This window comes from Leishmania donovani, chromosome 13 (assembly GCF_000227135.1).
Source record: "Leishmania donovani BPK282A1 complete genome, chromosome 13".
Classification (NCBI taxonomy): Eukaryota; Euglenozoa; class Kinetoplastea; order Trypanosomatida; family Trypanosomatidae; genus Leishmania; species Leishmania donovani.
Window position 1 is genome coordinate 361185 of NC_018240.1, and position 23874 is coordinate 385058.

The 23874-nt window shown below is 60.6% G+C and overlaps 9 protein-coding genes across 9 annotated transcripts; all 9 read right to left on the reverse strand.

The window, feature by feature from the left end:
• Positions 1-896: 896 nt before the first annotated feature.
• LDBPK_130990 (proteasome regulatory ATPase subunit 2, putative) lies at positions 897-2213 on the reverse strand (the record flags this gene model as incomplete). Its single annotated transcript, XM_003859262.1, has 1 exon — positions 897-2213. One exon carries the CDS (start codon positions 2211-2213, stop codon positions 897-899), a length of 1317 nt encoding a protein of 438 aa, XP_003859310.1.
• Positions 2214-4363: 2150 nt separating this feature from the next.
• LDBPK_131000 (leucyl-tRNA synthetase, putative) lies at positions 4364-7591 on the reverse strand (the record flags this gene model as incomplete). The annotated part of the gene is made up of 1 exon (XM_003859263.1): positions 4364-7591. One exon carries the CDS (start codon positions 7589-7591, stop codon positions 4364-4366), a length of 3228 nt encoding a protein of 1075 aa, XP_003859311.1.
• Positions 7592-9208: 1617 nt separating this feature from the next.
• LDBPK_131010 (hypothetical protein, conserved) lies at positions 9209-10756 on the reverse strand (the record flags this gene model as incomplete). The annotated part of the gene is made up of 1 exon (XM_003859264.1): positions 9209-10756. The coding sequence occupies one exon, from the start codon at positions 10754-10756 to the stop codon at positions 9209-9211; it is 1548 nt and encodes a 515-aa protein (XP_003859312.1).
• Positions 10757-11933: 1177 nt separating this feature from the next.
• Positions 11934-12203, reverse strand: LDBPK_131020 (DNA-directed RNA polymerase ii 8.2 Kd polypeptide, putative; the record flags this gene model as incomplete). Its single annotated transcript, XM_003859265.1, has 1 exon — positions 11934-12203. One exon carries the CDS (start codon positions 12201-12203, stop codon positions 11934-11936), a length of 270 nt encoding a protein of 89 aa, XP_003859313.1.
• A 1159-nt stretch (positions 12204-13362) lies between these two features.
• Positions 13363-15141, reverse strand: LDBPK_131030 (hypothetical protein, conserved; the record flags this gene model as incomplete). The annotated part of the gene is made up of 1 exon (XM_003859266.1): positions 13363-15141. The coding sequence occupies one exon, from the start codon at positions 15139-15141 to the stop codon at positions 13363-13365; it is 1779 nt and encodes a 592-aa protein (XP_003859314.1).
• A 1176-nt stretch (positions 15142-16317) lies between these two features.
• Positions 16318-17529, reverse strand: LDBPK_131040 (hypothetical protein, conserved; the record flags this gene model as incomplete). The annotated part of the gene is made up of 1 exon (XM_003859267.1): positions 16318-17529. One exon carries the CDS (start codon positions 17527-17529, stop codon positions 16318-16320), a length of 1212 nt encoding a protein of 403 aa, XP_003859315.1.
• Positions 17530-18740: 1211 nt separating this feature from the next.
• Positions 18741-19703, reverse strand: LDBPK_131050 (hypothetical protein, conserved; the record flags this gene model as incomplete). The annotated part of the gene is made up of 1 exon (XM_003859268.1): positions 18741-19703. One exon carries the CDS (start codon positions 19701-19703, stop codon positions 18741-18743), a length of 963 nt encoding a protein of 320 aa, XP_003859316.1.
• A 743-nt stretch (positions 19704-20446) lies between these two features.
• On the reverse strand, positions 20447-21055 carry LDBPK_131060 (calmodulin, putative; the record flags this gene model as incomplete). Its single annotated transcript, XM_003859269.1, has 1 exon — positions 20447-21055. One exon carries the CDS (start codon positions 21053-21055, stop codon positions 20447-20449), a length of 609 nt encoding a protein of 202 aa, XP_003859317.1.
• A 742-nt stretch (positions 21056-21797) lies between these two features.
• LDBPK_131070 (hypothetical protein, conserved) lies at positions 21798-23426 on the reverse strand (the record flags this gene model as incomplete). Its single annotated transcript, XM_003859270.1, has 1 exon — positions 21798-23426. One exon carries the CDS (start codon positions 23424-23426, stop codon positions 21798-21800), a length of 1629 nt encoding a protein of 542 aa, XP_003859318.1.
• Between the last annotated feature and the right edge of the window lie 448 nt (positions 23427-23874).

Consider the following 23874-nt stretch of genomic DNA (forward strand, 5'->3'; position numbering starts at 1 on the left):
ATCGGTGTCGGAGGAAGAGGGGGTGGGGTGGGTGGGTGGGTGCCGCACGGCGTCGGCTGCGAACGTGTTTGTGACCTCTGTGGAGTGCGCCATGCGCGGCCACTCCGCCGACCGCCACCTCTCCCGCGAGCACGGGCGCACACCTGCGCATCGCCGCCATTTTCGTTTTTTTTTCTTTTCATCTTTTCACCCTTCTCGTTCCTTCTCTCACTCGTGCTCGCATTGGCCACTTGTGCGCGCCCTCTCTCGGCTGTTCCACATCACCGTCGCGAGAGCACGGGGGTGCGTATGGGCGTGCGACTTTCCGGACAGCGGGCACACGCTTCGTGGCACCCGCACCGTAATGACCCACGGCGATGATGGTTTTGCTGGCCAGGCCACCGATCAAATCAATCATCGCGCGCAAAGACGGAACCGCACACGAGCAAGCCACGAGGCACCAACAGCGGCAGACCCACAAAACACACGCGCATACATCCATAAAACGAAGAAGGCGAAGGCACATACAACGGAGTGCACAGAGCGAGCGAGAGAGAGAGGGGACATGCCGAGCACGCCTTCACGGACACATCAGAGGCAGCACAGGTTCGAAACAACAATAGAAAAAAAAAGAAGCGAGGGCGAAACGTTGTCACACGCACACACTGTCGCACTGATTCTCGCGCCTAAGCACAGACATGCGCATCTCCAGTGCGCCCGCTCGAGGATCGGTGGAAGAGACCGAGGGAAGGTGTGTGTGTGTGTGTGTGTGCGTGTACGAGGAGGACGAAGAAGGTAGGCACAGAGAAGATGCACACGAGAACAAACAGCCAGCAGCGCCGCCCAGTGGTGTCTCGTACTTCCATCCTCCCACTCCACCCTTACTTCGTGCGCGCCCCCCTCCTGTGATGGGGCCTTTACAAGTAAAAGCGCGAAAACGTCGACTTGTCCTTGCGGTACTGCACATTTTCCTTGCCCTTGATAAAGTCGGCTTGGCACACCTTCATGCGGCGCTCACGCAGGGCCAGCAGCCCGGCCTCTGTGCAGATTGCCTTCACATCCGCGCCGCTCATCTCATCCTTCGCGTGGATAAACTCGGAGATGTCGACGTCTTCGGCGAGTGACATGCGGCTTGTATGGATTTCGAAGATGCGGCGCTTCGTCTTCTCGTCTGGGAAGGGGAACTCAATCTTGCGATCGATACGGCCAGGGCGGATGAGGGCCGGGTCGAGGGTGTCGATGCGGTTCGTTGCCATGATCACCTTCACGTCGTTGCTGCTATCGAAGCCGTCCAATTGCGTGAGCAGCTCCAGCATCGTACGCTGCACCTCTTTGGTGCCGCTGCTGTCCGTGTCGTAGCGCTTCGTGCCGATGGCGTCGATTTCGTCAATGAAAACGATCGCTGGCGAGTGCTCTTCCGCAACCCGGAAGAGCTCACGCACGAGCTTGGGGCCCTCGCCGGAGTACTTCTGAATCAGCTCCGACCCCACCACCCGCAGGAACGTGGCGCTCGTGCGGTTCGCGACGGCTTTGGCCAGCAGCGTCTTGCCGGTGCCGGGGACACCGTAGAGAATGACACCCTTAGGTGGCTTGATGCCTATCTCGTCGTACAGCTCTGGGTGGGAGAGTGGAAACTCGACCGCCTCCTTGATCTCCTGGATCTGCTGCTCCAGGCCACCAATGTCCGCGTACGTGTCCTCCGGCGCCTTGTCCACCTTCATGACACTCACCAGCGGGTCGACGTCGTCCTTGAGCACGCCAACGATGCTGTGCTGCCGGTCATGCAGCAGCACGCTGCATCCCAGCTCTAACTGCTCCTTATCTACGAACGACATGAGGGGCACGTAGTACTCGGTACCAGAGATGGAGACGATCGCGTGCGAGTCGTCCACTGCCTCCTCGAGCGTCGCCACCTCCAGTGGGGTGCCACGGATGTCCTCGACGCGCTTCAGCTCCGCCTCGTAGTGGCCCATCGCACCCTCCTCCAGGTTCGACTGCGCGTCGCGCTGGGCGTTGATCGTGCGCAGGAACTCCTCCTCTAGGAGGAGGTAGTCCTTGCAGCGCTCAAGGCGGTACTTTCGGAGGAGGCAGGCGCGGTTCGGGTAGACCTTCGGAATACGCGTGGCCGCGTCGGGGCCACGCTTCTTCTTGCGCTTGCCGATCTCCGGCGCCACAGGAGGTTCCCACTTCTCTGGTTTGCCGGCGCCAGGCGGCTTTGGCATGTTCTGCCCCATGGTTCCCTCTCTGGCCAGAAACGCGTCGTGATCTGAGATGGCGTGTGGGTGTGCGCGCACTGGGGATGGGGTGTGGTACGGAGAGGGGAGCAGCGCCAATATATATATATACGTGTGTGTATCTGTCTAGGCGCCTCTGTGTATCTGCATGTAGATGTGGCGTAGCGATGAGAAAGAAGGAGAGAAAGAGGAGGGAGAGAGGGGGGGGGAGGGTAGAGGCTGAGATATGTGGAGAGAGCATCCGCAGACTATGACCACAGTGCGCAACCTAAGGCGCACTGCTGTAGGCGTACGCGTGTACGCTTGTCTGCGCTGAGGTGACGGACGTGGTAGGAGAGAGTAGGTTGCTCAGTAGCGGGCGGACACAACCAGAGATGAAAAGAGGGGCAGAGAGAGTTGGTAGGGGGCCGGTGTTGCGCTCGCAGTGCCGCTAGCAGAAACGCGGCTCGATACAGGGAGTATATGCATACGTCCGTGGCGACTGCAGCGAAGCGTCAAGATCCGTCGCTAATTCACCCTGTCATTTCCCAGCGGCTCCCTTGTGCGAATGGTGGGAGAGTTTGAGGCTGCGCACACGCCACCCCTGTACGTGTGCACACCGCACAGAGGTCGCTTGACTCTTTCGGTCACATGTTATGCTCATCTCCACGTGTGCTTGCTCGATACGGCGACACGCCATAACGAAAAGCGCACGCACGCGCGCATACACGTGCCATCTCTCCCCCCCGCCACCACCACCTCCGCGAGCGCAGAACGCTTGCCATACATGCTTCTTCTTCCTGTGTTTGCTTCTCTGCAAGAGCACCGTTACGCGCTAGCCTTCCGCTGTCCCTCACCTTCTTCTGGTGCCACCTGAAACGGCAAACTGCCTTCACGCCCATGACGCGCACCGGCGCCCACCCAGGACGCTTGGGAGAGCGGGGACAACACACACACACGCACACGTGCGTACACATGAGAGAGAGAAGAGCATCACAGAAGAAAGAAGTGCTTCACACGACGACGGTGACAACAACAACGACCCAACCAACGTGCTCACACCTACACACGGAGATCGACATTTACGCACCCACACCCGCACAAGCGCACACACACACACACATGCAATCAAGTCCATACCACACAACGAGACAGAGGGTGCTCAGACTCACGTTCGCTCGAAAGGGAGGAGGGTATGGGCTGCCGAAATGGAGAAAGAAAGGGATATCGCGTAGCCACATACACACACATAAAATACTCACGCCGACGACACGAACGGGACAAGCATACAGAGAGAGAGCCAGCCATGAGCGAAACAAGGAGAACGGGGTGAGGGATCATGTAAAAAGAAAGTTAGCGAAAGGCAGTTCGTTGCTTCTTGTGTGGGGGCGCTGTGCCGCTTGAGTGCGAACGCATGTGCACATCCGCGTGACCTTGCGTGCTCGTCGTCTCTGCGCTTGCCCTCCTCACGGAGGAGGAGGCGGAGGAGGAGCCATGACGAGGCGGCAAGACGTGGGCCCACTCGACCATAACGGTCGAAGCGCATCATCGGCCGCGACCAAAGCCGAGCACCGCTCACCCGATTGAAAGAATATGCACAACAGGCACACTGGAAGAGCAACGGGAGCCTTACACGGCGTCCAGCCCAAAGAAAACAAGAGATGCCGTGAGCGTACGGAGTACGGTTCACACAAAAGAGAGCTCGGCTGATGATTAGGCTCACCGCTTTTTAACAAGAGAGAGGAAAGAGAGGAGAGCATAAGCCTTAGGGTGGAATATCACAAAGGAGGAAGAACAGAGGCGTTGGTTGGTTGGCTGCGTGAGAGGGTGACGAGACCACCACCACAGACAGAGAAGCACACACACACAGACACACAGCCACACACAGAGATGACGGAGAGCCACCCATCCGTCAGGCAACAGAGACACGAAAAAAAAAAAACGAACAACGCGGCGTGGACGCGTGCGCAATGCCGACGTCACAAAGCCAAGAGAGAGAGAGAGGACTTCATCCGTTTCTGTTCAGAGAGAAAACGCGCACAAGACACGCGCATAAGACCTTGGCTCTGCACACATGTGCCCTCCCTCCTCGTCCCGCCTCTCTTCCGCTCGCGCCTTGTTTGCTTGGCGTTGCGCTTGGAAGAGGGTAGACACCCCAACGTGGTTTCGTTCTACTCGCGCTTCACTACTGGCGGCAAGGCAACGGACGGCTCACCAGGCAGGCACTTGCGGCGTGCCGCGTCGTGCTCCTTGTAAGTCTCGTCTTCGGCGGATAGGATGCGCACCACCGGTACGCCGGCGAGGCGGCTGAGGTTGTGCGTGACGTTCGACAACATCACGGCATCGTCGATGACGGGCTGCGTCGACATGGCCTGCTCCCCGTACTTCTCTACGTTGCCTTTGACGAAGGACATGAAGGCCATCAGGGCCTTGCTCATGATCTTGGTGTCGCGGGCGACAACTTGCTTCGCCATATCCTCCGGGAACGTGTTGCCGTTCGCCTCGTAGAGCTCGTGCAGTATCTCGAGTGCCTGCCGCTGCCAGTCCGTGTACTCGCGACGCGTGTATACGATGACCTCCTCGACCGGACCGCGCTTCTTCGCGTTCTTGATCACCTGCGACCGAATCTCCTTGAGAGCGATCGTCATGACCCGGCTTGCGACGATCAGCGAGTAGTCCAGCTTCGCCGTCGGCTTCGGGAACGGCTGCGTGACGACAGAGCCCTCGTGCTGGAGGATGTTCTGCCACAGATGCTCCATCGTGTGTGGCGCCAGTGGCATCATCATCAGCGCCACCACCTCGTAGTAGCGGCGGCCGAGCTGCGCGTGTACGTTGAGGTCGTCGCAGTACATCTTATACTGACTGTACTCGTTGGACAGCTCGTGGAAGGCTGTGTTGAGCACCATGCGGAACTGCATGCGGTGGTAGAAGCCCTCGGTGCGGGTGATGATCGTGTTCATTGTGTTATTGAAGATCTTGTCGAACTCGTTGTAGCCGCCGCTGCGCAGGTCGGTGCGCTCAACCGTCTCCTTCGCCTGCTCCAGCAGCGTCGTCATCTTCAGCACAAACCCAGCCGCCGTCTCGCGCACGAAGTTGGCGTCGTCCATGCTGTCACCGGCATCGGCGCAGGTAAGACGCGTGGCGTCAGCGCCGTACATGTCCATCGCCTCACGCAAGGAGATAAAGTTCCCCCTCGATTTGGCCATCTTTTCGTTATCGACCTGGATGTGGCCGTTGCAGAAGATTGCCCGCGGCCACTTGCTCTCGTCCGTCGGCCAGATGGCGGCGTGGTTGTAGAGGAACATCGTCAGGTGGTTCTGGATGAGGTCCTTGCCCGAGCAGCGCAGGTCGACAGGGTACCAGTACTCGAACTCGTTGCGCATCAGCTTCAGCGACTCGACCGGCATCCTCACCGCACCCGCGACGGTGGCCGCGTCGCCGACGCCGTGGTAGATGTACTCGAACACCTCGTCCGTGAACATCTCTGGCGCCAGACCGTACGGGTTGTCCGCCTTGCCGCACAGGTCGGTCGAACCGTCGGCGCCGACGTTGAAGAAGCGGTCGATCGTGTAGTAGGCCATGTAGATGGTGGAGTCCGACAGGCTGTCAATGATCATCGTGTGAGACGCGTCGCACGGCAGGTAGGTGCCGAGACCGAAGGTGCGGCTGCACGGCCAGTCTGCCAGCCAGTTCAGCGTCTCCTCGAAGCCGTTGCGCACACCGGGGAAGAACATGTCCATCTTCTTGATGTGGTCCTGCACCAGCTTCTTCCAATCGTCCTTGCCATACTCGAGGTACCACTGGTCGCACAGCGCGACGACGCACTCGTCACCGCTGCGGCTGATCACCTGGCGCACCGGCTCGTAGTAGCGGATGCACTGGTCCGCCGCCTCCATGTCACGATGCGTCTTCACCTTGGCCTCGCTCACCTTGACGCCGGCGTAGGGGCCACTGATCATGGTGCCGTGGTAGAAGCCCTGCTGGTAGCACACTTTCTTCGCCTCCTCTAGCAGCTCCGTCGCGTTCGGGCCGTTGATCTTGAGCTTCTCGCACATGAACTTGGCGCCCTCGGTGCCCAGCTCGGGAATGTCTATGATCGGAATCATCGCGAACGGCACTACCCACTCGTCTTTGATGCCGAGCTTCACGCGGTATTCCGGCTTGTTCAGCAGCTGGGTAAAGTTGATGTAGTCGTCCGGCGAGTCGGACGGCACAGACATGACGACGCCGGTACCCTTCGCCTCCGTGATGGTGGCCATAGGCAGCGTGTAGATTGTCGTGTAAGGCGCCAGCGGGGCCGAAAGCGGTATGCCGACCATGCTTGCTCCCTCCACCTCGAAGAGCGGCTCCGGATCGGTGCCGACCTGGCCGTTTACGTAGAAGTTCTGGTACGCTATATTGCGCGCGGCGCGGGCCGTCATGATGTAGACTTCGTCTTCTCCCTTCGCGTTGCGCACGTAGTACCCCTTGTAGTTGAGCTTGTTGCTGACCCAGCAGTTCGTCTGACCGATGACCGTCTCAGGACGGAGTGTGGCGCCGGGCAGCACGACGTTGCGGTCGCCGATAATGTCCTTGTGCTCGGCGAAGCACGGCTGCGCGAGTGGGTTCTGGACGATGAGCTTCACCAATGCGTACTCCTGCGGCAGCACACCCTCACCGCTGGCGCGATCGTGATCGGCGCACGGCTGGCCGTCGCGCGGCGAGTACACACAGTAACGCTTGCCGTAGTTGAGCAGGTTCTCGCGGCGCAGGATGTTGAACTGCCACCGCACGAAGCGGTCAAAGTATGGGCTACGCTCCGTCGTCATGAAGGAGCGGCGCCAGTCGATGTGGCAGCCAAAACTCTTCAAGTCCTCCATCGCGATGGGCGGGAAGTAGTCCAGCCAGTACTGCGGGTCGGCGAACTTCGCGATCTCCGAGTCGGGGATGCCCATGCTCTGCATGATGAGCCACTGCGGTTTCGCCGGCCCGCTCTTGCCTCGCTTGCTCTTGTGCTGCCCTAGCGCCTCCGTCGGCTCCTTGACCACCATCGCCTTGGGCTTGTCCTCGAGCAGCTCCGCCGGGAACTGCGGCGGGTTGCCGTACTGCTGCATCTCCTTGGCGATTTTCTGCGCGCACGCAGCGATCGGGGTGCCGGTGACGTGGAAGCCGAAGGGCCAGAGCGAACGGCGGCCCATCATGCGCTGGAAGCGCGAGGCGAACTCGGCCTTCGTGAGCGAGAAGCCATGACCGAGGTGAAGCTTGCCGTTCATGTACGGGAAGGGGAACGTGGTCAGATACTTCGCCGGTCGCGCCTCCCCAGGCGCTGGGGCGTCGAACTCATGCAACTTCTCCGCGGCCCAGTAGGCTTGCTTCTCCTGCTCAATCGCCACGAGCGCATCGCGACGTGCCGTGGACATGGCTGCGTTCTTCTCCAGCTGTGCCTTCAGCGCTGGCAACGATGTGCGCACGTGTGCGTGTGTGTGTGTGTGAGCGAGAGACGGCGAGAGAACGAGAAGGCCCTGCTGCAAACGGTGAGGTGCGAGGTGGGGAAGGGGAGGGGTGGTTGGGTGGGTAGATCGGCTGGCTGTGAGATATGCAGGCACGGAGACAACACGTGCACTGGGGCAGGCAGGCAACCAAGGCGCATGCGATGGAGAAGGGTAGAGACAAAGGGGTGCGAATTGAGCGGTGACGACGGCGGATGGGGTCTGTAGAGGAGGAGCACACCGGCAAACACCGTCGACGACAGCGAGGCGGTGCTCGAGTGCGCTTTACAACACGGAGGGAAGGGGGGGGGCTGAAAAGGCCATGCTATGCAGTGAGTTGGTTGTGCATCTGGTCATGGTGGTGACCTCCGGTATGCAGGACCGACACACAGGAACACAACGCACACGAACACGAGGCCAGCGCCCACAGCATCGCCGACGACCCCCCTTTTCGCTGCTGTCAGCGCTTTCTTTACCACGAAATGCTTGCACGCGTGTCGGTTGATGATTGTCTAGGCTGCATGAAAGAAGAAAAACCGATAGAGAGAGAAGGCCGACCTCCAATCCCCGCACCCTGCTCCGCCGGCGTGTGTGTGTCTGCTCATGCGTGTGCACCATCACCCCCTCCTCCTCCTGACCACCACTAAAACACCGCTCTACTCCATCGCCCTCCCCTTTCCTCACTAATCATCTGCCAAGCAGCAGCAGCAGCAGCACACACACACAAACACACACACACGCGTGCACAGCGCTACACGTGCGTAGCCTCCTCCACACCGTGCCAAAGCAGTCCACAACAGTCATGCAAGGGCACAACGAATGCCCCGAAACCCTTGGCATCTGTCCATGCATGAGCAGAGGGAATGCGGAGGAGGCGAGTGCCTGGGTGCTGAGGCTTGGCGAGCATGCGGCGTCCGTGTGCGTATGAGGAGGATGGGTGAATGAATAGATGGGTGGATGGAGAGAACAAGGGACTGAGGAAGAGAGAGGACGAAGAGAGCGAAAGGAGAAACGAAAAAAAAAGTGCTTCTAGTTTACATCAACGGGCGCTGCTACGTGCACGTGTCAGAGACACGACAGCGCGCATACAACGAGGGAAGCGCATGCACCGACGTGAGTTCGTACGCGACATGTGAGCCTTCAAGGCAGCGGAGCAGAAATACAACCGACAACGAAACGAAAGCAGAGCGCTACTTCTATCACAGCCGGAGTCACAGACGTGGGACGGCCCCAAGGAAGAGAGACACACAACACACACACACACACACGCAAGCATGCACCTGATGCACATACATGCATAAACCATCATCTTCCATCTCTGCATCTGACGGGGTGGAGGAGTGATGGACGGCAGCTTCCGTTAACCCCCTCCAAAGAACAACAACAAAAACGGGAAAGCAAAACGAGAGCGCGCGCACATGTGTGGGTGGAGAAGACGGAGGGACGCTGAAGACGCTAAAGGCCAGACACGCAGTTCACCTCCGTGCCGTAGTCCGTCAGGAGCATCGAGACACGCACACATATACACGCTCGCTTAAAGCACAGCTTTCAATGCAGCTGAGTGGCTTTGCGGTACAGTATCGGGTCCATGTCTGCCGGTACCACGGAGTCGATGTAGGCCCGATACCGCGCGTCGTCCGCCTCCTGCTGGGCCTGCTGCTGCCGAAACTCTTCACGACGAGCCTCGACGGCGCGGCGCGCGTTCTCGCGCTTCTCGGCGGCCTGCAGTTTCTGAATGCGCTCAATTCGCAACGCCTCGGCGCGACGGGCGGCGGCCTCCTCGGCCTCCTTTGCCCTCAGCTGCTCCGGGTAGCGACGCATCTCCTCTGCGTACGCTTTCTCTTCGGCCTTGTTGAGAAAGCCCGCGGCAGTCGTGGCAGCGGCGTGTCGTCGTGAGCTGCTCCCGTCGGCGCCGTCGCCGCTGCCGACAACATCACCTCGCGCCTCCGCCGCCTTCTGTTCCTCCATCTCTAGCCGCTGCTGCTCCATCTCGAGGCGATATTCGTGCTGCTTCTCCTGCTGCTTCACGTCGCTGTCGTAGAGCTTCTGCAGGAAGCTCTCCCTCTTCTCAAACACATCCTGCGTGCGATACGTCGGCAGGTTCTCTTGCTTTGCCTGGTCAAGGTACTGCTGCAGACTTGCCTTCTTTCGCTCTTCGAACGCCGCCAGCTTCTTCTGCTGGCGTTCAATGACCCAGCGCTTGATGCTGTCGACTTTCTCCTCCTCGGCCCGCAGCGCGGCCTCGTCCTTGACATTTTCGGCCACACGAGTCTGCAGCTTCTCCGACTTGGTCAGCGCGGGACGGCTGTGCGCCTTATTGTAGGCGCCGTTCTCAAGCTCTCGAGCACGACGCTGCGCTTCTTCTTCCTGCTGCTCGGCACGCTCCTCGGCGGCCTCTTGATCGACGTGCTTACGGTCCTGCTGCTGCACCGCACGCTCCTGTCTTCGTTGATCGATCTGGTAGAGCACAGTTTCTAAGTTGGCGTTTTTCTCTTCGACGTTGCGCTGGCGTGCTTTGAGTTTCTTGTGCAGCTCCTCGGCCTGGTCGCCCCACAGCTGCAGCTGCAACTCGCGCTGAGCGTTCGCGTTCTGCGCCTCGTCCTCGCGCTTGAGCATCTGCTTGTAGGCCACCTGCTCCTTGCGAGCCTTCAGTGCTTCGTGCAGCATGTTCATCGAGCGCAGATGGCGTCCGCGCGGGTCTTCCTTGAGGTGTTCCAGCTCTTGGCGCGCAATGACGGCTTTGTGCTCCTCCTCGAGCTGCTTCGCGTAGAGCTCGTCGAGCACCTTCTGACGCGCCTCCGCGGCATCCTTGGCGTCTTGCTGTGCCTGGACGAATTGATCATGGCGTGCCTCGATCGTGTCGGTCCAGCCGGCCGCGCGAGTCTTGGACAGCTCGCGGCGACGGTCTTCCTCCTGCTTCCGGGTGTCGCGCTGCTGCTGTTCCGCCGCCTGCGACCCGGTGTAGGCAAGACGTTGGAAAAAGGCAAGTTCGCGGTCGCTAAGGATGCCGACGCGCGTCATGTCGAGACCACCGGCGACAGCATTGCCATTGCCGATCCGGCGAAGCGGATCCTTGCGAGCGCGCGTGGAGGACATGGACGTCGTCGCCGCCGCGGCAGCAACCGTGCCCGGTGGCCTCGGCATTTTTAATGACAACACTTGAAAGGCCGTCGTCGCGAGTCTCGCCACAACTCCTCAGGTGTGGTCTGGGAAGGAAAAGGGGGGGGGGCGACTCGGCGACTCAGACGTGCACTGCGATGCACACCCTTTTTTCCCAGATCGATGACAGAAGGCCGAGGAGCGTCAGAGCAGCGAGAGCGAGAGAGAGGGAGAGGGAGGGACAGTCCTCTCCCAGAAACGAAAAATTTAGCGTTTTGCGCGGATACTTCGGTATGTGTGACCGTGTACCCACGAGCGCATACTCAAGCAATGATCAGGCGGGAAATGGGGAGGGGTGCCCAACTAAGCCGAGCATGCAAGCAAGAGAGGGGCAGGCAGAGAGGGAAGGGATCTGTGTGTGTGTGTGTGTGTGTGTGGATGGGCATGCTTGCAAGTTCATGCTTCATGGCGTGCCCTCGGGGAGGCGGCGAGGGAGGGGGAGGGGGGTCAAAACAGAGCAGAGGGAGAGAGAGGGAAAAGGAAAGGGGCGGCACAAGAGAGGGGCGACAGCAGACACAGGTGTGCGTGTGTGTGTGGGAGGGGGATGGTTTTGGCTAGTCGGAGAAGCATCGACTCCGCTCACTTCTCCGTCACTGCCCACGCCTTGCCCTGTCTGTTTCTGTGCCTGTGTGCTTGTGCTCAATCACCCCTCCTCCTCTGCCCACACCGACCCTCGAGCTCCTTTTTTTTTTCGCGCGTCCATCGAGCTGGCCACCGTCGAATGGTCATCAGAGGCCGTCTCCTTCTCTGTGTGACACGCACACACACACACACACACACATACACATGCATAGGTGTATATGCATGCCGCTGGAGTTAAAGAGCACCACAGCCCCCCTACCCCTCCCCTCTTTTAGCGTTGGTCTTCGGTCCTTGCGATCGCTTGATGGCGCCATTCATTTTCACTTCGTGATTTCGCACGGCAGCGACACACACCGGCACACACACACACACACACGTAGGCACAACAACACGAGAGAGGGAGAGGCACAGAGGATCACTACACTGACGAACACTTGCCGATTCTTGAGATCATGGTGAGCGCGCAGGCCGCCCACGGACGAATTCAGATCATTCCTCCACGGACGCGATGAGCGGCTGAGCGTCGTCTCTGCTACGGCATGCCCACAGCGCCGTCGTCCTCCCCGGCCGCCGCCGCTACGGAGGCAGTTCCCAGCACGTTCGTGTCGGCCGGATTGAATTTGAGGAGCAGGTCCGTCATGTCCACGTGGGTGAGCATCATGCGGCGGCAGCAGAAACGCTCTAGGTGGAAGACGTTCATCGCGTCCTCCTCGGAGACGCCTTGGCTGACAAGGTCAAGGTAGAGAAGATACTTGTCGGCAATGACATTGCCGCACGTGAAGCAGCGCACGGGGATGATCATTGTTGGAAAGGGACTGGGAGGGGGACGAGGGGGCACAAGGCGTTGGGAGGTAGAAGGCCCGGTGCCGCGAAGCCGACGAGCAGACGCGCGTGAGGAGCAGAGCAACAACAAAAGAAAAGGATGAGGTCGAGGAAGGGCGAGAGTGTGCAAGTACGCAACGCCGTGTTACTCACTCCTACCGTCTTGAGAGCGGTACCTCGTGTCGATGCAAGGGCTTTAGGGCAGCAGCCGCACCCACAGAGACAACAAGGGATGGGTATGGGGAAGAGATGAGGTGCTTTTGCCTCATCACGCTTCTCATGATCGCGACGGGAGGGGGGGGGGTGCGATGTGTGATGTGTTTCAGTGCTTGTTCGCGGAGGGCACTCAAACACACACGTCGCGGCCGCGCCTCACCACGGTGGAACGCGCGTCTGCACGGCTTATCCACCGCACCAGCTCACCCCGCATCCACCGGCAGCATCCAATCATCTGCGTGCTGCTTGACTGGCTTTTCGCTTTTTTTTTGTAGCACACCGACAAGGACGACTGGCATTGCTTCTGCTCCTCCACTTCCCAGATGAAGCCGGCGACGCTGACTAGGAGACACGCACGCGGGAGAGATCGAAAGCAAGGCAGGGAGGAGTGGGAAAGGGGGAGGGAGCGCGAGGAAGTTAGAAGACGAGCTGCCCGTCTCAGCCGCCCTGGTCTCTCACACTAGCACACACCTCATACCTTCCATCTCTGCCCCCGTCTCTGCCTCTCTCACGGTCACACAGCTCCGCCAGGACGCAGGACAGTGCAGATGCGGCGGCTGTACAACGGAACCGAGGAATACTATACAGCAACGGCAGCAGCAACACACAGACAGATACAGTGGGCCCCTTCCGTCCATCAACCAACAGTGAGAACCCACGATACGGTTGGAGCGGGAATCCGGCATGCGCCCCTCGCCCCACGGTACCACTACAAAGAGCTACAATGCAGGAAAGAACAAAATAGGAAAGCGCTAGCACAAAACACGTTCGCTTCTGCCGTTGATAAGACGTTGCCCTAGTGGGCTATCTGCACACATGCAGCCACACCCGTCGACTCGGTTGTGGGTAAGCACACCCACTGCGATATCGGCCTCGCCAACTCGGCCGAGGACCTTCCCTACCACTCGCCCCTCGCCTGTACTTCACCGCGCGTGCGACTGGAACCACGGCCGCACGTCGACCAGCAGCTCCAGCACGCCAATCACAACCTCCACAAAGACCAGCCAAATCACAATCCACTCCAGTCGGGCGCCATGCCGTTGCGAGAAGTCCTCGGCCAGCATGGACAAGATCTCGTTCGCCGCATCCAGCTTGTTGTCCAGCGCCTCGACCCGCTCGCTGATCTCGTACTCCTCTTTGGTCGCTTGAAAGACCGGCTTCAGATACGAGTTCTCCCAGAAGAAGTCCGGCTCATCCAGCAAGTCGGAGCCGCTCTTCAGCATGAGTCGGTACGATAGAACCTCACCACGCAGCTGCAGCAGACGCCGTTCCGTGATGCTGACGGCGCCCTTCTCCCGCAGCTCGCGCGGCAGCGGTGAGCAGCTGTCAGCCAGCTCCTGTACCTGCAGCTCGATGTAGTCGATCTTGGCAGACTGCGCAAGTGCGTGCGAAGCGCACAGCATCAGCACGCTGCCCGTCGCCAACTCGCCGCGCCTGTACGGGATGACGAAGTGGTCGAAACGCAGGCGCGCTTTGAAGTTTTCGTCCACCTCCAGCGTGTCGCGAGCGACGAGGTTGAAGGTGCACCACACCGGGTAGTTCTCGTTCACGAGCTGCGTCGTGTAGCGGTTGGTCATGCAGTGGCCGATCGCGCTGTGTGGCAGCATGTAGTCGTTCTCCACAATCTTGAAGTACCGCTGGTCGAAGCCCCACCAGACAACGGCGCCGTAAGGGAACACGAAGAGGTCAAAGTAATGCATGACGCTGTTGCTCGAGTTCGGCGTCGCCGCGGCAGCTTCACCTCCTTCACCAACCTGCGCGAGGGTGCTGTTTACGGCTGCCTTACTCCTCGTGTTGCTCCCCAACGCACCGTAGCCCTGAGAGGAGGCGGAGGTAGACTCGCCGAAGCGCTGGGCGGCAGCTGCGACGGCCCCCCGTTCGAGAAGCGGGGGCGGTGGCGGGATGCTGCCGGTATCCTCGCCGTGCACGACTAGATCGCCGCTGCGCTGCGCCGCCGGTGCGTGACGCGAGCGTTGGCGATCGCGTTGTCCGGCCGGCGCGTTCGCTCTGTCGCCTGCGTTCGCCTCGACGTTCACGAAGGATGGCTGCGCGAAGCGCACGTGCAGGACATCGAAGTCGAACTTTGTGTAGTACCCCTGCGCACGGTAGTAGGCCTCCAGCTTGCCCAGGTGCAACTCGTCCGCGACGCAGATGTAGCCGACACGGCCGACGGGACCCGGGTAGCTCGCCGCGTCCTCCAGGCCGCGCTGGCCTGGCTTGGTCCACGTTCCGCCCGCGCGGCGGCGTGACAAGAGAGCGACGCTGCAGTGTGCGGTAGCGAGGCCGGAGTCCGACCGATAGCCACTCGCGACGGCGTTGCCACCACCGCCGCGGTAGCTGTGGCGGCTGTTCGATCGATGCTGACGGTACCCAGCAATAAGTGGCGTTGGTCCAACACGACCGCCGCGGACGCCACCGCCAACTACGTCCACGTCACTCAGCGCCAGCAGCGCTGCCTCATCATCGTCTTCGAGGTTGTCCTTTGGCGCCAGCAGCGACCGCACGATCTGCTGCTCCGCGTCGTACTGGGCAAACCGACTCCGCGCAAGCAGGTCAAGAAGATGCTGATACTGCTCCTCGCCCTCAACGCCGAGGATAGAGGCGATTTGCGAGACGCGCAGCGTTGTGCAACGCCCCGAAGGGCGCAAGAGCTCCACGAGCTGTCTCTGCAGCTTGCTGGATGACTCCGTTTCGCTGTCCATGATTGCGTAGTCACAGTGGCGTGTGTCTCTGCGTGTGAGGGGGCAGGGAGGTGGTGGAGGGTGTGTATGGGAGCAGCGCGAGATCTGCAGCGCGAGTGCGACACGCGTTCAAAGCAACACCGGAAGCGCCACAGCAGGCATATGCGCGAGGCAGAGCTGTAGAGATGCGCCGGTGCAGCAGGGCGAGAAGTGGTGTGGGTGGGTGGGGCGGGGGGGGGGCGAGGGGCGAGGGGCTCGCTTCGCGTCACGGCCGCCGCGCTCACTGAATCGATAAAGCCGCAGAGAACGGAAAGAAGAGGATGGTGGTGGGGTTGCGAGAACGGCTAGCAAAACATTAAAGCACTGCAAGGCGAGTGCTTGGGGTGCTTCGACCCTGTGTGAGCTGCCCGCGGTGTGTGTCTGTGCCTGTGTCTGTGTGTCTGTGTGTGTGTGTGTGTGTGTGAGGGAGAAAGTTGGCGGGGGATGGCTGCTATAATTGATGGAGCGATGAGGTGATTGGATGCAATAAAGATAGGGAGGGGGTCGGGGCAGGCGGGCGTTCCCAGAGGAAGTTGGGTGAGGGACGAGGGGAGGGGAGATGGAGACGGAGAGGGCAGGGCACCAGCCGAACGACGAAGAAGGTGCACACACCGGCACAGCCTCCGTTGTACCCCTCTCTGACTGGGGGACGAGATGAAAGGACATCAAGTCCACATAAGGCAGAATCCGATGATTCGGAATGATGGCACTGTAAGACCGGCGAGCACACACGGGCACGCAAACACATGCGGGCACATCCGCACGAGTGCGTATCGTCTGTGTATGCGTGTGTACCTCTGCATGCGTGCCACGTGTATCCCGTTACCACGGCTGTGGGTTTCTTCGCTTCGGCCTTTGACCTACATTTGCGTGTGCGGTATCATTTTCCGTGTGCAACAGGCTCACACGTGTGTGTGTGTGTGTCCGCACCTTGCTAGGGCGGACATCTACGGGAAGTGCCGTGTAAAGACACGAACACGAATACGAGCACTGGCATACACACACACACACGCACACACGTTCAAGCGCGCATCTTGAGAAGCGGAAGGGGGGGGGGAAGAAAGGTTGGGCCGGAGGTGGGCGGCAGAACGTGTCGAGCGCCGTCTTGGCAGCTCTCACCTCCCCACCCCGAGAACTCCAAGATGACTCTCTTGCGCTTCACGGCTGTGAAATGAGGGACGCGATGAACGGCGCCACGGCGTCGGTGAACTCCTTCGGCTTCTCGTAATGCACAAAGTGCCCGGCGCCGGGCACCTCCACCTGCGTTGCGTTGGAGAAGAAGCGCGAAATGTGCTGGCGGTGATCCGGCTCGTTGTAAGGCGACTTACCACCAAAGACGAACATGACAGGAAGCGTGCACAGCCGCGGCGCGGCAGCCGAGGGCGCTTGCCCCATCGTCGTTGCCGACGACGTAAACCAGCGAGTGATGGATGGCTGGAAGCTGCCGTAGTCGCCGGCGAGGACCGGCAGATTGCACTTCCACTGCGCCGACTTCGACTTGTCTTTAGGATCAAGGACGATGTTCGTTGCCACAAAATCGCGCATTTCCTGGTCAGCCATGCCGACCCGGATCAGCTCCGCCGTTGCGTCCTTGTAGCTGTGAATCCCGTCCAGCCGCACCTGCGTCATGCGCTCGAGCGTCTCCTTGACGTTGTCAGCGCAGCTGCGCTGTTCACCCAGCCGCATTGTTGGCGTCACGTCCACAATGACAGCACCAGCAACGCGGCCCAGCAGCGGGATGCGGGAAGCATTACCGTTGCCCGTTGATGGTGAGGAGGACGCACCACGGTTATTGAAGAGCACTTCCGCGATGGGCTGCGAGGAAGCGAAGCCAAACTCCTCGTTCACGGCACGCATTCCAGCAATGCACTGACGACGGTACTCCGCCGGCCACGCCCCGTATGACGACGCCGAGCCCGCGTCGTCGCAGTGATCAGCCCACGATGTCAGCAGCCGATCTTCGTTGGCGCGCCGCAACAGCGCGCCCATCACCGACAAGCCGCCCATGCTGTGCCCAATCAAGATCGCGTTCCGTGTCGTGCACGAGGCTGGGTCACGAAAGGCGCGGCCCAGCTCCTGCTGTTCGCGAAGCACCAGCGCTTCGAGATCGGATGCAAGCGCCGCGTTTGTGTGGTCACTACTGTGCGCACTGCTGCCGTGGTTGCGCATGTCCACCGCGATCGCGCGCCGGAGCTTGTCTTTGAGAGCAGAGTGCTCGACAAGGTGGCGCGAGGCGGTTGCCCAGTTGCCCGAATTGCCAAGGAGACCGTGGGCCACGTACAGCTGACTCGCCGCTGTTGAACACACCGTATTGGCGCTGAACACCTTCTTCGCCAGTTTTATCGGGCGCACGTCGGCCCCCCGTTGCATTATGCAGGGATGTGTGTGTGTGTGTGTGTGTGTCGTGAACACTTCCTTTCCTCCGCCAGCGTGAGAGGGAGGGAGAGACAAGAGGAGGCTTAAGGCGTAGAGGAGCGAGGAAGGGCCGTGCCACCAGCGGCGCGCACGCATGGTCCGGTGATCGAAAGTACGGAGAGGCGTGCACGACCGTGCCGCTGAACACTGAGCCGCACGCCTCAAGGTGGTGGTATGGCGGTACGGTGTGCATACGTTTTCGGTTTGGTGCGCACGAGACTGCCCGGACACCCACCCTTCCACAGCTTTCCTGTCTTGCCTGGGCGGGGACGCGGGCAGAGCTTGGATGAGGTGGGATTGACATCGACACACCCACAACCGTGCGGAGAAGGCCTAAGCAGGAAATTCGAGTGGCAACGTGAGCGAACCGCAATGGCATAGACGAGCCAATGGAAGGAGACGGGGAGGGGAGGAGGTGGTGGGGTTCAAGGCAGATGAGACAACAGAGCAGAGGGCCCTCGGCGGACGTCTGCATTCACTGCCCATGGCCAGCCTTCACCGCAGTCTGGCTGCGTCGTCGCTGCCGTCGCGCACCTCTCGGGAATGGACAGGCACCGCAACATGAGTTCCCTGTCGAGCAGAAGGAGGGGATTGGGGGGGGGGAGGGTGAAAAGAGCACGGGGCGGCTGAGGTGTCCTTGCTTGGCGGTATGTGCGCACGCTTGCGCATGCAGATACGGAAAGAGAAAGAGAGACCCAGAGGGGGAGGAGAATGAAGGCAGCAGCGAAGATGGGAGAAATGATAGAGACGGGGAGGGGCCTGCGACTAAGCCGGGGAAGCGCAGACATGTGCGCGGAGGCGCAGGGCTAAGTACGCAAGTAAGCGAGGTGGCGCCTTTTCTTGCCCTCCCTCTTTCCTTTGGGTCTCTCCGCAGATAGCCAACCTGAAGATGGCTGATAAGCAAGCAAACACCCCCGAAAAAAAAAGCTATTCCCACGTGGCACGTACCGCAAAGCATGCACGGCGGGCACACACACATACACACAGAGAGGAAGCCATAATCAGCCAACAATGCCCAGAAGTCCAGAAAGAGGAGAAAAGAGGCGGGGAGTAGCACATGCTAGCCCCCTTTTCACGCACACGCATGCAGAGGTCTGCAGCCGTCCGCTGCCTACCTGCGCGAACACCATCGCATGCCCTCCGCTGATTGCTTCTCATCCGCCCCATCACAGCTCAAACCGCTCAGACGCGCTCTTTCCTCCGAAGAGGTTGGCGCGCAGATTGCGGAAGTTAAAGTCGTCGCTTGGCGACCGATCTGCCTTGGCGAAGTAGTACGGGTCCTCCTCCCACCGCTCGTAGCGACGCGCATCGTTGTAGCCCACGTCGTACGCCTCGAGCAGTTCATCCTTGCGCACGTCGCCGCCCACCAGCGGAGCGAAGGCCATAAGCACCTGCTTGGGAAAGGAAAAATGGGTGTTGCCAACGTACCCGTGGCGACCAAACATGATATTGTGCCGTGCTTGGTTCTTGTTGTAGCGGTAGCCAGCGTAGCCGTGGATGTAAACGTGCCGGCAGTACTGGTCGAGCTCGCTACTGAGCGACATCATTGTGCCGCGCAGTACGTTGTCCGCGCCCCGAAACACACACGGCTTCTGCGTGTTTGGCGCGGTCGCTGCGATGATGTTCTGTGCCAGGTCATCGAAGTCGGTCCACTCCGCAATGTGGTGACCAAAATAGACGTTCTCCTTGGCCTGTGCCATGTATCCCGGGTCCTTGTTCGAAAAGCCGATCGTCAAGGCGAGGCGGCCCTTCACCAAGTCGACGGCGTTCTTTGGAAGGAGCTGATTGATGCCGGCTGCCATAGTCTCGATCCGCTTCTCCTCGTCCGTAACAATGAACCTGTTGTTCACAATGAAGTCACGGACACGCTCGAGATTGACGGCTCGCGGCCCGCACGCCAGCGCCACTGCCGGCAACACTCCTGACCCCGCGCCCAGCAGGAAGCTGTTGGCCAGGAGCTCCTTCTTCTCTTGCTGCAGGTACAGCGCGACGCCGAGTGCGTACGTGACGAGGAAGCCGCAGCCACCAAAACTAAGCACGGCCTTTGGCACCGGCTTGCCCACCTCGAGCAGCTGCGGCGTCTTGGCACGCACCTTCTTCGCCCACTCCCGCGGATCGGTAGGCGGCATTTTCTTTGTCTCTTCGAGAGGAGGACCCGGCGGATGTTGCCTGACGTGCGCGCACTCGGATCCGTGTCCTCGCAACGCAGACGCAGATGCACAGCCCTCCTAGGACAAGGCAGTGGAGGGGGGAGGAGAAGGGGAGGGGGAGGGGGAGGGGGGCAGAGTTGGTGTGTAGCAAGAGCGCAGGCTCGAACCGCGCTCACGGACACTGGGCACACGCACATGTGTGTGCGCACGCGGTACGCTTGCAGACCAAGAGCGATAGAGAGACATAGGAGCGTCATCCGGCGATGTGCGTCGTCTTTCCTTTCCTTGTCGCTGAGAAGTGTTGCCTTTTGATCGCTTCATTGCGTTCCAGAGCATCTGCGGAGGAGGTGACGCGCTCGCGCGCGTGGAAGGCCCTGCGCAGCTCGACCTGTACATCTGTAAGGGCGCCGTGAGCGCCTGTGTATGACAATCCTCGTGTGACCGCATGACGAAGTGCCGTGCACCTGCGCGCATGACACTCGCCATAGGGAGGCAAAGAGCGAAAAAGGAAAACTGCCGTCACCGCCGTCTTTCGTCACGTGCGCACGTCAGCGAGCTCACGAGGAAGACGTGAAGGCTGACGGGAGAGTGAAGTCATCATGAGAGGAATCAAAGAAAAGAGAAAGGGACAGTGGGGACAGGTAGAGGGGAGGGCTGCCCCCCCTCCCCGTGCACCTCATATGCCGCTGACATCGTTTTCATCACTACCGTGGCCGTCAACATCACATCGTCACGGTATCCACGAACTCGTAGTAGTTCACTCGGCCCGTATTGTTCGGGTCGATGGCCGCCATGAGGCGATCGATCTCTTCCTTATCGAGTTTCTTCGACCCGTACGTCGCCAGGGCGTGGGCCAGGACACTAGTTGACACGAAACCTTCTGGCATGTCAGGGGACTCGAAGAGCTGGAAGGCGTTGCGAAGCTGCTTGGCGGTGTACTCGGACTGCACGCGGCGTGCCATCATGGTGGCAAACTGCGGGAAAGTCACCATGCACGCCGATGCTGCCGCGGCCGTCGCTTCGGAGGACGCATTGATGTCGCTGTGGGAGTTGTTCACGACGCTACCGTCATGGGGTGCGGCAGCGGCGATGAAGGAGGGCGGGAGCGGCAAGGACGACGCCGAAGGGGACCCGGCACTCGCCTTCGTGATGGATGGCAAGCTGCAAGTTTCCTCAAACACCTCTTCTAGCTCCTGTTCGGTTGGTTTCAGGTGCAGAGCTGCCATGAGCTTGCGCAGCTCCTGGAGCGAGATGACGCCGGATTGGTCGGAGTCGATGAGGTCGAAAATCTCCTTCAGCTCCTTCTGCTCTGTCTCGGAGAGTTTCTGCATTGTGGCGCCGCTGTGCGCGTGTGTGGGCGGAGGGAAGAAAGAGGGATGAGGGAGCGAGGGGGTGGGATGGAGGGGGGGGGACGTGGCCAGCGGGATGACGAAGAGAAGCGCACGTCTGCTTCTGCGGTCGAGGGAGAAGAAGCGTCCACTTGAAGAAGAGCGAGCGAGAGAGGGGGAAATCTAGTCGAGCGTGCATGTGGCGGCGGTGGCGTTGGCAGGGCGTGGTGGGCGACGGGGAGGGGGAGTACAGCTAGAAGCGAGGAAAGCGTTAAGGCATCGTGTATGCTACGCGCATCCACGCACGCAGACACCCGTGCGTGTAGCGAAGAGAAGCAGCGGGAGGAGAGGGAGAGGGAAGGAAGGGGTGGCGGTTGCATGGGCGCAGCAGCTCCTCCGCCGGCGCTGGTCTGAACTCGCTTTCTCGTGCCCTTTCCAGCGCCATCGGAGACACTCGATCACTGCTTGTTAACACTTCTCCTCAGCCATTCTTGTCGTTTCGCCCCCTCCACTCCCTCTCCCACCTGGTCAGCGGCAACTGCGGCATGTCTTTTTCTGCTCCGTTTCTTCGCTTCGTCTTGTTACCTGGTTTAGCGTGTGTGTGTGTGTGTGTGTGTGCACGCTTCGTCGCACACACACACACACAGAGACGTATACGCAGAATAAGAAATGGGCGATCGTGGCTGTACGCTGCTGGCAGGGGCACGCGGAGTCCTTTGCTCTCTTTCATCGCGCTGCACGCGTGTCAGAGTGTTTGCTTCAGCGTTGCGGCAAGCTGCATCCACTGCGCCAGCCAGCCAACGTACTCCTCCTGCTCCAAAAAGAACTGCATCTGACACACGTACTCGGCCACTTCGTTGGTGATGCCGACGTCCATCATGATGTACTCGCTCAGCGCCTCGCGCAGTTCCTTGGACAGCTCCGTGATGTAGGGGCCGGCGTAGGCAAACGTCCGTGCGTACTCGCCGCTGCGATCGAACTGCGAGGTCAGCACGCGGGCTGAGTTGAAGGACGACACCGTCCGTGGAGCCGCGGCCGCTGGCGTGGCCGGGGTCGGCTCCGGGGCGTCAAAGACGTTCACTGGCGAGGCGGCACTCACCGTGGACGGTTGGGCCTTCCTCTCCAAAGAGCTACTGCCCCGCCGCTGCGATGGCTTGTGGAAAGAAACGTCCATGGGCAGGCGGCGCAGCATCTCCAGATAGAGCGGCTCGCCTTTGCCGAAGACGGCGTGCTCCTCCAGTGCACGCGCCAGCTTGTGCGACACAAACTGCAATGAGCGCACGCGCAGCTCGCCATTCACATACGCAAGGCGCAAAAACATGCAGCGTCCTTCGTCCCACACCTCCTGCTGTCCTTCCAGCGTCGTCGGCAGCAGCGGCGACGAACGTGACGCCGCCGCCGCCGCCGCGGCTTTCGGTCGCTCTTTGCGGATCAAAACGTCGAACCGCGTCCACTCGCAGATGCCGACGCGTGGGTTGTACAGCGTCAAATCGAGGCTGCGGAACGGAGCGAAGAGGGTGATGTGCATGTCGGAGCGGGCGTAGCGCACGGCATCTCTGCGGCGACTGCCGCCGTGCTGACGACAGTCACCCTCATCCCCCGCCGGGCTATTCCGCTGCGGCGCAGCTTGTCCGTCCTGCGCTGCCGTGTAGCGGCCCCGGCGCAACACCCACATCTCCCTCTCCGCTGCGGCGTCGTCACGTTTGGCGGAGCGCGGTGGACGTCCACCGCCTGTGACGAGATCGTGTACGCTGCGGTACCGCGGTACCATGTCTGACGCGGGCAGCGGTGAGTCGCCATTATCGTTCGCCCTCCTGCCGACGGCTCGGCTGTCCACGTAGCAGCCCTTCTTCAGGCGCGACATGGTAAAGTAGCTCGAGCCGGTTGTGTGCAAAACGCGCCACCCACTCGGCGCAAGCGGTGGCACGGCCGCCACGCCGTCCTTCATGTCCCGCGCCACCTCGGCGCGCAGCTCCTCTTGCACGACGTCAGCCAGTTCGGTGCATTGTGCGAAGAGCCGGCGTCGCTGATCGAGAGCAGCGCGCTCGCTTACTGCGGTAGGGTCCGACTGCGGCGGCAGCGGGTCAGGCGATGCCGTGGCCGAGAAGGCGCTCGATGACGAAGGTGGCGCATCCCATCCCGCGTCCTGGAAAGGAAGAAATTTTACGCTGCCCCATGCCGCCGCGTCGTCTTCCTCTGCGGCTTCCCTCTCATCCTGCCTGTCGGATAGTCGCTCTGCCACGTCGCCGAGGATGCGGTCAGCGTGGCCACTGCCGCCGCCGCTACCACGCCGCCACCCCTCTCCATCGTGCAGCCCAGAGGAATAGCGGCGAGTCGAAGCGGTGATCGCGGATATCGATAGCTTCAAGTTCATGGCCCAATTCGATACGCCGCTAGTCACATTCTTGGTGCCATGCCGTCGGCATGGCAGGACTGACCGAGACAGATTTTTAGCGCAGGGCGTACAGGACCACTCCACCGCCTGCCGACGCCTGTGCTCCAACGCTGCCCGCTGTGCGCACCAAAGGAGGCGAGAACGGCGAGCTTCAGCGACATGAGCGCCACAGCAGCACTGCACGACTGCTGTGCGCTGCATTCATGTGGGAACTGTGAGCCAAACCACACACACACACACACACACACACGAAGAGACTAACCCAAAAATTGTGCAAGAGCTCCCGGCACAACGCGCCTACGCAGCGCAGGCTCTTGTTCCTGTGTCTCTCTCTGTGTGCTTGAGAGAGAGAGGGAGGGGAAGGCGGGGGAACGGTATAATGGGCGCACGCAAGCCTGCCCATCCCCCCGAAAAAGGGGAGGGATGG